General features: G+C 26.8%; 2 protein-coding genes across 2 annotated transcripts; both read left to right on the forward strand.

Moving 5' to 3' along the window:
• Positions 1-2073: 2073 nt before the first annotated feature.
• On the forward strand, positions 2074-2925 carry LOC141317307 (cyclin-dependent kinase 2-associated protein 1; the record flags this gene model as incomplete). The annotated part of the gene is made up of 2 exons (XM_073833051.1): positions 2074-2200; positions 2294-2925. Coding segments are annotated over 2 exons (195 nt in total), but the record flags the coding sequence as incomplete, so codon positions are not given.
• Positions 2926-5817: 2892 nt separating this feature from the next.
• Positions 5818-11444, forward strand: LOC141317309 (uncharacterized; the record flags this gene model as incomplete). The annotated part of the gene is made up of 4 exons (XM_073833052.1): positions 5818-5924; positions 8881-9152; positions 10691-10838; positions 11355-11444. Coding segments are annotated over exons 2-4 (474 nt in total), but the record flags the coding sequence as incomplete, so codon positions are not given.
• Between the last annotated feature and the right edge of the window lie 910 nt (positions 11445-12354).

Here is a 12354-nt window from a genome sequence, read left to right on the forward strand (position 1 = left end):
TATTAGTTTACTAAAAACACTAAAACTAAAAAAAACTATATAGACAGAAAAAAAAGATCCAGACAAAATTACCTAAACTTAAAAAAATAAAATGAAATTAATAAAAAAGTTTTAAAAGTTCAAAATATTAATAAAAACTATATTCATTTATTTAACGTGATGTACTAAAATAACAGAAAAACTGACACAAAAACTATGTAGATGTATATAAAAAAACAATATTATTAAATTACAAAAATTAAAGTGAAAATGGAAAACATTAAAAGTAAAAAAATAAATAAATAAATATATATTTAATGTAACTTGGTTTACTAAAAATATTAAAACGGAAATAAAAACTATATAGACATAAAAAAAGAAAAATGTAGAAATCCAGACAAAGTTACCTAAAATTAAAACAAAATGAATGAAAAAAGAGTTCAAAATATTAATAAAAACTAAATTGTTTTTTTTTTACGTGATGTACTAAAATAACAAAATAACTGACACAAAAACTGTAGATATATTAAAAAAACAAACAAAACAAAAATGGAAAACATTAAAAGTAAATAAATAAATAAATAAAAAACAAAAATATATTTAATCCAGACAAAATTACTAAAACTTGAAAAATTAAAACGAAATGAATAAAAAATAAAGAGTTCAAAATATTAATAAAAACTATATTCATTTATCTAACGTGATGTACTAAAAACACTAAAACTGAAATAAAAACTTTATAGACATAAAAAAAAGAAAAATGAAGAAATCCAGACAAAATTACCTAAACTTAAATAAATTAAAACAAAATGAATAAAAAAGTTCAAAATATTAATAAAAACTACATTCATTTATTTAACGTGATGTACTAAAATAACTAAAACTGACATAAAAAAACATGTAGATAAAAAAAAAAACAATAAAAATATAAAATAAACTACATTACTAAAACTAAATTACAAATGGAAAACAGTAAAAAAGTTAAAAAAAATATTTAATGTAACTTGGTTTACTAAAAACACTAAAACTGAAATAAAAATTATATAGACATAAAAAAAGAAAAATTAAGAAAAAAAGAAATCCAGACAAAATTACTAAGACTTGAAAAATTAAAATGAAATGAATAAACAAAAATTGAAAAAAAGTGTTCAAAATCTTAATAAAAACTATATTCATTTATTTAACGTGATTTACTAAAATAATGGAAAGCATTAAAATTTAAATAATTCAAAATATTAACAAAACTTATTTATTTAGTGTAACTTGAAATAAATGCTAAAACAAATTTTTTTTTTTAAACTGAATTAAAAACTATATAGACATCACAAAAAACTAAAACATGAAAAATGAAAAAATGAATGTAAAAAATGGAAAAAGTTCAAAATATTAATAAAAATATTTATTTATTCTAACTATAATCTATAAATATTATAACTAATGTTCATTTAATTTAACTTGAATATATTAAAAAAACACAAACTAATAAAAAAGGACAATTACTAAAACTTTAAAATTAAAACTAAAACTGAAATAAAAACTATAGACATTTTAAAATAAATAAATCCACACAACAAAATTACTAAAATTGAATGAAAAATGAAGACTGACAATAAGAAAGTATGAAAACAAATTCAAATTATTAATAAAACTATATTCAGTTTAACTTGACACACTGAAATAATTAAAACATTGTTTTTTAGACATATTGAATAAAACTAATAAAAATTGCAAAAACACAAATAAGGCTATAAAATGAAAATGAAAATGTTACAATTAATAACTAATTAAAAAAAACTATTAATTGAGTTGTTGTATTAAAATAATAAATAAACGTGAAAAAACGATATAAATATATATTAAAAAAACTAATAAAAATGACAAAAACAATCAATTCACTAAAACTTTAAAATTAAAACAAAAACTATATAGACATTAAATAAAACAAATATGACGAAACACAACAAAAATACAAAATGAATTTGAACTAAAATGAAAAGTGTAAAAAAAAAATTTTTTAAACTCATTCTATCCGGAAAAAAAGTTTTTTTTTTTTTCAATTAATTAATGAATTAATTTGTTTTCTTTCTTGTTTAGGGTCCAAATGGGAACCAAGTACCTCAGAGTAAATATGCTGAACTCCTCGCCATCATTGAAGAGCTTGGGAAAGAAATAAGGCCAACATATGCAGGGAGCAAAAGTGCCATGGAGCGCCTTAAAAGAGGTTTGTAGACATGATCAAAATCTGCTTCTAAATATCATTATTGAATCAAATGCACTCATGTTAAACTCAAATATTGTGCCCTTTGTGTTGCAGGTATCATTCACGCCAGAGGTCTTGTTCGGGAGTGTCTGGCAGAGACAGAGCGAAACGCCAGATCCTAGCGCCTCCTTTTCCATTCTCTCCATACGGCTGAAAGAACTGTGTCACACGGGAATCATGCATGCCTTTCCTTTGAAGGGGATAAAACAATCAAAAAACGGAGCATTTATGTTGCGAGTTGCGCTTTTCATCTGCGGTTTGGAGGGAATAAGGCACCGTTCAGAGAATATATCTTCTGAATTATACATGCAAGAGATCCGGAACTGTTGCCATTTGAGTTTTTTTATATATTTCATTTTCTTTGACCACATAGTATCTTTAAGAACAAATAAGCAAAAATGCATGCCACCGGATGAAAGGTCCCACGTTAGAATTTTGCATGGCTTTTACAGGTTAGACTAGGTTTGTGCTTTTAGAAATAGGTCTCAGGATAAGGTATAAAGTTTTTTTTTTTTTTCTTTTTTTTTTTTTTTTGGGATGCACTAATGGGTAGGTGAGTTTTCTTTTAATCGGGGAGAAACTGAAAAGTATTATAGTGATGCCATTACTTTCGTCTTTATTTGTATTTATTACCTTGTGTAATACAATGTATTTTCATGTAAAGACAAAAAAAGGTCACTCTTTGGAATTTTGTATATCTGTCAATAAATATGACATTCATTGTGTATGAAACACTTCTGTTTAAAGACATTAAATTACCGTAGTAACAGTATTTTCCAGCAGAAAATCAGATTCAGAGTTATTGTTAGTTCAATTAAATTGGTAACCTGATTTGATAAATAATAAATAAATACATAAATAGAAAAAAGATTCTTATATTTTTGAAGGAGAAACCATCTTATTATATTATATTAGTAATGAAGCAATGGTTTCCTTCTTAAATATTTAAGGCTTTATTGTGTAACAATAGCTTTGCATGTTCTAAAATAATTAAAATATTGCCATAATATAGTTCATAAGTGCAGATTAACTGACTTTTGTAAATTGCTTATTGCCTTTTTTACCCCAGGTTAAATAAATAAATAAATAAAGAACATACATTGAAAAAATAAACTTGATGTACTTAAATAACAAACTAAAATTAAAATAAAACTATTTAGATGTATAAACAAAACAAACTAATAAAAATGACAAAAACAATAAAATTAACTTTAAACTTAAAAAAAAAAAAAAAGTATAAATGAACTTGATATACTAAAATAATATAAGTAAATATGATAAAACACAACAGATTACTAAAATTTTAACTAAAATAAAAAAAATCAAACTTGCTACGTTTGTTTTTTACATTTTAAAGTTGAAAAAATAAAGATTCTTAAATTTTTTCTTATTTTATTCTTTTATTTGATAAATATTTATAAAAAGTAAAAGAAAATGGAAAACAAAAGTAAAACTAAATCAAAAATATTTATAAAACTATATTCGTTTAGTTTAACTTGACGTACTAAAATAGCAAAAAGTATAAATTAACTAATTGACTTTAGTAAATTGCTTATTGCCTTGTGAATTTATTTCTTTTTTTACCCCAGGTAAAATAAATAAATAAAAGTTATTATATTTTTAATATTTATACAAAAAAATAAATAAAAGAAAATGAAAAACACAAACATTATTACTCAAAATATTAATAAAACTATTCGTTTAGTTTGCTTGATGTACTAAAATAACATAAAACTAAAATAGAAATGAAAAACTACACAGACATTAAAAAAATCATACAATTGAAAAAATAAATGAATAAAGATTTGAAAAAATAAAGATTCTTATATTTTTATTATTTTATAATTTTTATAAAAATCAAAAGAAAATGGGATACAAAAGTAAAAACATTTTTAAACTATTAATACAAATATTTTGATTTAGTTTAACTTGATGTACTAAAATAACAAAAACTAAAATATAAATTAAAACTATATAGACATTTAAAAAACATACATTGAAATAAATAAGCAAACAAACAAACAAAAACATACTTAAAAATAAATTTAAATAAAAAAATAAACATACTTTTTTTGAAGAAGAAGAAGAAGAAGAAGAAGAAACCATAATTATTCATTATTTTTATTTAAGGCTATATTGTGTAATAATAGCGTTGTATGTTTTAAAATAATTAAATAATGCTATAATATCGTTTATAAGTGCAAATTAAGATAAATACATTTAAATGAATAAAACAACAATAATAAAATAAAAAAATGACTAAAAACACGTTGAAAAAACAAGAGTATTATATTTTTGAAGAAGAACCATTTATTCATTACGAAACAATGGTTATCATGTTCATTATTTAAGACTATATTAAATAAATTGGGGGAAAAAGCGTTTATTATATTTTTGAAGAAGAAACTATATTTATTAATTATGAAACAATGGTTGCCATGTTAATTATTTCAGGCTATTACTGTGTAATATTAACTTAAATAAATAAATAAATTATAATAATTATATTTTATAAAAATAATAATTTTAGGAAGATCAAACATATGTCAGTCCATAGGAAATGTTTGCATTGTGAAAATATTTTCATTACAATTAAGCGCTTTATTTATTCCAAATTCACAGTTTGTTGATGCAATGTTTTTAAAATTTCTAATTAGAAAACATCATATTACTATTACTTTTTTACATTATAGTAATTAAATAAGCAAACAAACAAACAAAAACATAAAAATAAATTTAAATAAATAAAATAATAAATAAATAAACATTTTTTTTTGAAGAAACCATAATTATTCATTATTTTTATTTAAGGCTATACTGTGTAATAATAGCGTTGTATGTTTTAAAATAATTAAATAATGTTATAATATCGTTTATAAGTGCAAATTAAAATAAATACATTTAAATGAATAAAACAACAATAATAAAATAAAAAAAATGACTAAAAACACGTTATAATAATATTATATTATATTATAAAATAATAATTTTAGGAAGATCAAACATATGTCAGTCCATAGGAAATGTTTGCATTATGAAAATATTTTCATTACAATTAAGCGCGTTATTTATTCCAAATTCACAGTTTGTTGATGCAATGTTTTTAAAATTTCTAATTAGAAAACATCATATTAATATTACTTTTTTACATTATAGTAATTACATTTTATTTATTTAAATTGGTTAAAAATAATAACACTTAAGACATTTGTTCGCCAAAACCTTATTTTTCTTTGAGGAAAATATTTCCTTTAATAAATTTCTTTTAATTATTAACTGAAATACAACCTAAGCATTTACTTTATTATTATTATCATTTATGTTTTATTATTTCCTAAACGTTTCCAGCTGAAATTCACCCATTTACCGCACACAAGCCGATTGCGGCGGGTTTCCTCCAAAGACAACCAACCACAACCTCTGTTTTGCTCTTAAAATGCGCAGAATCCTGAGTACCAACCAATCACAGACCCCGAAGTGACGTTAACTACTTGTACTGTCCAATCAAGTGACGCCTTTCGAACTCATTCGACCAATGGCGTTTCGCGGCGCAGTGTGTCGTCGTTGGCTAGAACGTTAGGAGGTTGAGCGAGAAGCAAGCAGTGACAGATGAAGAGAAAGAAAGCGCATTCGGCGCATGAGGAAATGTCAAAATGGGAGAACAAGTGATGATAAAAAGTAACAAGTAAGTGACACGGTGCTAGTGAGTTATTGTCCCAGTGAACGTGTCAGCTGTTGTGTTTGGAGGCTGGCGGGATGCAGCTGCAGAGGTGATGCGCGTGCTGTGTGTGTGGCGGCTGCGCGAGGGAACAGGAAGCGCCATAGCGAGTCTGTGTTTTGCTGCATGTCCACATCTATGAGCCTCATTGACTTCTTTTACAACAAGTGTGGGATAAAACACGCAACCGGCTGGGTTTGTAGCTTGCCAGATTGGCTTTGTGTTGTTTGTTGATCAGATGACATAATATGTGTGCTATTGGCTTTATCGGTTCTCATAACTTGCTGTTGATCTCCATCCAAGTTCATAGCAATGAATGACATTTGTTGTGGGAAATGTCTGTTATTGTCAGACTGCATGTAAACAATGAATTTGACCAGATTTTCTGACAGTCTGACAGCTGGTTCTTTGTTTATGCCTTAACCGGTCTCTTAATGTTCTTTTCTAAGTTTAAGATTTGATAATTAGCCTTTATAACATTATTGTAATGGAGCACAAACTCCTGGTTTTGTAGATTTCATTTCCTACTTGTATTTAAGCATTTTGTGTGTTATTCTATTATAATGAAGTAAATAGTAAACAGATCCTTTGTGAAAAACAAGTGTGCTTAATTGCATTGAATTTGCACTTGTAGTGTTCTTCAAATCTAAGAAGTATATATTTTTTTATAAACTCTACTTGCAGATAATATAATATTTGTGAAATAAAAGGCCACTTAAATGTACTCAAAGAGAGACAATTTCATGACTGTTTCTAAACACATTTAGGTATGCTTTTAAAAGCACACTTTTGTGATAATGTCAAATTAATAATCTTTTTTTATAATCTTTTGCCATGATTTAGTTTAATGTGTTGACTAACATGCAAAGTAGTCCATTATAATTGTTGTGTTGTGTATAACATTTTATTAACTAAATTGCAACTTCATTATTACAAATTTGTCAATACAAATATATTTAAATATATTACAAGTTTTGAAATGACATGAAAAATGACAAATTTTAGATATTTAGCGATAAATGCTTGTCAGTACATTCAGCAGTACACTTGAACCATATTTCAAAGACAGTATGTGACCATAGACCACAAAACCAGTCATAAGGGTACTTTTTTTTTTAAATTGAGGACAATATTTGGCTGAGATACAAGTATTCGAAAATCTGTAATCTGAGGGTTTAAAAAAATCTAAATATTGAGAAAATCGCCAATGCATATTACAAAGTAAAAATTAGGTTTTTAAAATTTACGGTAGGAAATTTACAAAATATCTTCACGGAACATGATCTTTAATTAATTTCCTAATGATTTTTTGCATCGTTAAAAATCGTTAATTTTGAACCATACAATGTATTTTTGGCTATTGCTACAAATATACCCCTAATTACGACAATTAACTAAGTAGGTCAAAAAGCTTTCTAAAGTAAACAAATTGAATTTAATATAAATTTAAACTATTACATTTTAATTTGATTGCAAATAACAAATCTCACTTAAGTATTGTTACATTATTTCTTACATAAGGTACATTATTTCTGTAATACGTTTTCTTTTTAAAATGATCATGACTTTAGTTACAAAAATTTGTAAATGCAGAAAAAATACTTACTTTAGGTCTTGTAACTGATTACCATTTTTAACAAATGCTTTTTAAATATGTATGTATTTTATTTGTATTTTTTATTTAGTATTTTATATTATTGTTTTTATTTTATTTTTTGCAATTTACTCATTTAATATGAGCTTATACATACACAACCAGTCTTTTTATTTAAAATTTAAAATGCAGTTAAAAAAAAAGCTCCAGGTGTGTTGTGAATGTTTGTAGCACAATTTGTGTTTTTTTATGAAATCGTATATGACTATAAAGGAATAATAATAATTATTGTTATTTTCATTATGAATATTTTAATATACACTACCAGTCACCAAGCCTGCTTTTATTTATTTTCAAAGTACAGCAAAAACAGTAAAAATTTGAAATATTTTTACTAATAAAAATAACCGCTTTCTATTTAAAGATATTTTAAAATGTAATTTATTCCTGTGATGTAAAGTTACATTTTCAGCATCATTACTCCAGTCTTCAGTGTCACATGATCCTTCAGAAATCATTCAAATATGCTGATTTGCTGCTCAAAAAATGTTTGTTATTATTATTATGTTGAAAACATAATAATATGTTATGTAGAATTTTTCAGGTTTCTTTGATGAATAGAAAGTTCATCACGTTTGATCAATTTAAAGCATCCCTGCTAAATAAAAGTATACATTTCTATAATTTCTAAAATAATTATGCTGACTTCAGGCTTTTGAGTGGTATAGTGTATAAAGTTACAAAAGCTTTTTATATTGATCTTTCTATTCATCAAAGAATTCTGAAAAAAATGTACTCAACTGTTTTAAGTATTGATAATAATAATAATAATAATAAATGTTCCTTAAACAACAAATCAGCGTATTAGAACGAAAACTGAAAACTGGAGTAATGATGCTGAAAATTTAGCTTTGATCACAGGAATAAATTATATTTTAAAATATATTCAAATAGAAAAGTAAATACATTTTAAAAAGAAAAATATTTTTATTTTTTATCGTTTTTGCTGTATTTTGTATCAAATAAATGCAGGTTTGGTGAGCAGAAGAGACTTCATTAAAAAACATTATTAATCTTACTGTTCAAAAACTTTTGACTGGTAGTGTATGCATAGGTAAATAATTCTGAAAGTAAATATTGGCTTTATTTTCTTAAATAGGTGGCTTATTGGTTAAAAATCTGTGTAGGTCATTGAAAGGGTGCAGGTTTAAGCCCTAGTTGTTTGGGAATAAGTGTTTACTTGTACCAAATATTTGTTAGTTTTCATGTAGATCCTGTTACATTTACTGTCCTGCTTTTCTCCATTTTTTTCTTTTTTTTTTTAAACAGCGCTCACACACGGTCTCTGTCCACGGCTGTTTAAGCATGTCCACAGATGACAGCATCTCTGAGGACGTGTCCAGCTCTGTGGCCTTGAGCCACGACCAGATCAGTGCCAATGACGGGAAGGAGAGCGAGGCGTCCATCGTCTCCTCTGAGGACACCGTATCGGGTCTCCCCGAGGAGCGCTCCGCGTCCCACCCCGAGGGCTTTCTTCAGGCCACAGAAGGAGAAAACAGACCCTCCACCACACCAGCATGCAACATTTCTAACAAAATAAGGTCTGTTTTATCATGTGATGTCTTGGAACAACTTGAGATTTAGTAAAGGATAATACATTTTCCTTTTTGGGTGAACTGTGCCTTTAAGGCTGCATGATTTAGAGAAATAAATATAAATGTGCTTTTATAAATTAAATAAATATAATTTTCTTTTTAATATTGTTTGATAAACATTGTGATTAAAATGCAGTTTTAAAAAAATAATAAAGAACTCCAAGTTTGTTACATTAAAAAAAATGTAATTGTATATGACTATAATTATTATAGTCTACACTTTGAACAATAGGATTGAATGTTTTTAAAGAAGTCTCCTCTGCTCTCCAAGCCTGCATTTATTTGATCCAAAGTACAGCAAAAACAGTAAAAATTTTAAATATTTATTTCTATTAAAAATAACTGTTTTCTATTTGAATATATTTTAAAATGTAATTTATTCCTGTTATTTCAAAGCTAAATTTTTAGCATCATTACTCCAGTCACATGATCCTTCAGAAATCATTCTAATATTCTGATTTGCTGCTCAAAAAATGTTTATTATTATTATAGTCAATATTTAAAACGGTTACATTTTTTTCAGGATTCTTTGACTAATAGAAAGATCCAAAGATCAGCGTTTATCAGAAATAAAAAGCTTTTGTAACGTGTTTCACTACACCATTCAAAAGCTTGGAGTTTTTTGGGAGGAAATAAATGCTAGAAATTAATACTTTTATTTAGCCAAGATGCTTTAATTTGATCAAAAGTGCTGATGCAGAATTTATAATATTACAAAAGATTTCTATTTCACATAAATGGTGGTCTTCTGAACTTTCAATTCACAAAGAAATCTGAAAAAATACTCAGCTGTTTTAACATAATAATAATAATAAAAATAAATGTTTTTTTGAGCAGCAAATCAGAATATTAGAATGATTTCTGAAGGATCATGTGACTGGAGTAATGATGCTAAAAATTCAGCTTTGAAATCATAGGAATAAATTACATTTTAAAATATATTCAAATAGAAAACAGTTATTTAAAGTGATAAAAATATTTCAGATTTTTGCTGCAATTTTGGATCAAATAAATGCAGGCTTGGTGAGCAAAAGACTTCTTTAAAAACATTAAAATCTTGCTGTTCAAAAACTTTTGACGGGTACAAGGTAAAAAATATTAAACAAAATAAAATCATTCATTATGTATTCAGAAATCTGTGCTTTTTTATTTTTGTCTACATGCTCAGAGAGGTGTGATGAACTTCCCACAATCCAGCTGATTCCTTACATCACAAATGAGATCATATAGAAGTGTCTTGAGGCCTAAAGTGTGCATAAAATTATAATTTACCTATGTTTTAGATCTTAATAGTGATGCACTGAAATTAGTTTTTCACTGAAACCAAAGTAAACGTTTTTATTAAGCTGAAAACTGAACCAAAAATAAAGTTCATGATGTTTTTGTGTTTTCAAAGATGCTGTCGATAAGCTGTTTTAAATCTGCAAGCCCTCAGGGTTGACATGCCTTAAAACCGTTCTTTGTTCTCCTGTCACATGCTTTAGGAATCTGTGTCTTCGTACCGAGGAGGAGTTTAGCTCAGGGAGAAGTTTGCCCTTCATCAACCCCAGCTCTATAGAGACGCTAAGAGCCCTGGTCCAGGAGATCCAGAGCAGCGGCGAGACCGATCCTGAGATCTGGAAGAACTGTGAGGTGCGCAGATGCCCGAGACCACGCTGTCCGTTCCCTCATGCCATCATGGCCCAGGTTTCTGGGCCAGCGTCTGGGGTCTCCCATAGGAGTGCAGACAGCAGCAGCCAACATCCCACAATGCAGCTGATCCCTGACATCACAAATGAGATCATTTAAAAGTGTCTTGATGGCTTTAAAGTTAAAATGCACCCTATCTATATTTATAAAAATGAATAGTGATGCACCAAAGTATATATTTTTTGTATTTTTATATCAGCTTTTTAATTATATAATCAGTTTGTTGTTGAAACAAACATGTAAATAGCTGCAGTGATAAAAACATGTTATCATGACAAATTTATTTAAACATGCATTTAATAATGAAGACAACTAGTTAAATAAAAATAAAATTTTATATGCTGAGTTTAGCCATATGGCAGTCACATTTATAAAAAAAAAATCACTAGCTGTGAAAATACTAGCCAATCTGATATTTTTTTTTATGCACACTAACAGTGTTTTTTCTGATTCAAACAGGGCCGGTGGCTTCATCTCTTTCAGTTGGTGGAAAAGCAATATCAAGAGCAAATCCTTGCTCAGCAGGAGCAGTACCAGTGCCAAATACAGGTATGTTTCTCAGAGGAACCTGTCTGGACTGTCACCAAGTTATTGTTCCTGTTGCAGAGAGTTCAAGTGTTGTGCTTGGTATCTGATGCAGTCAGCTTGCTGCATTGTGTTTCATCTCATTGTGCCAGTCTATGGCTTAAAACATACTCCACCTCAAAAGGTTTTGAACAGTAAGATTTTTAATGTTTTTTAAAGAAGTCTCTTCTGTTCACCAAGTCTGCATTTATTTAATCCAATGTACAGCAAAACAGTAAAATGTTTACTATTTAAAATAACTTTTTTCTATTTGAATATATTTTAAAATGTGATTTCAAAGCTACATTTTTTTTGCGTCATTACTTCAGTCACGTGATTCTTCAGAAATCTTTCTAATATTCTGATTTGCTGCACAAAAAAGACTTATTTTTATTATTGTTATGTTGATAACAGCTAAGTAGAATTTCTTCAGGTTTCTTTGATGAATTGAAAGTTCAGAAGAGCAGCATTTATCTGAAATGGAAATCTTTTGTAACATTATAATTTAAAACATCCTTGCTAAATAAAAGTGTTAATTTCTATAATCCCTCCCCCCCCACCAAATAAAATACTGACTCCAAGGTTTTAAATGGTAAAGTGTGTAATGTTACAAAAACTTTTTGTTTATTTTTTTATTAAGCTTTTTATTAGTTATTAGTTAGTTTTTATTAGTTATCTTTGCATCAAAGAATCCTGAAAAAAATTACCCAACTGTTTTAAAAATTGCTATTAATAAAAAAAATGTTGCTTTAGTCAAATTTAGCTTTGATCACAGGAATAAATTACATTTTAAAATATATTCAAATAGAAAACAGTCATTTTAAATAGTACAAATATTTAAAAAAAAATATTTAGTTTTGCTGTACTTTAGATCAAATAAATGAAGGCTTGGTGA

Source organism: Garra rufa, unplaced genomic scaffold (assembly GCF_049309525.1).
Source record: "Garra rufa unplaced genomic scaffold, GarRuf1.0 hap1_unplaced_686, whole genome shotgun sequence".
Lineage (NCBI taxonomy): Eukaryota > Metazoa > Chordata > Actinopteri > Cypriniformes > Cyprinidae > Garra > Garra rufa.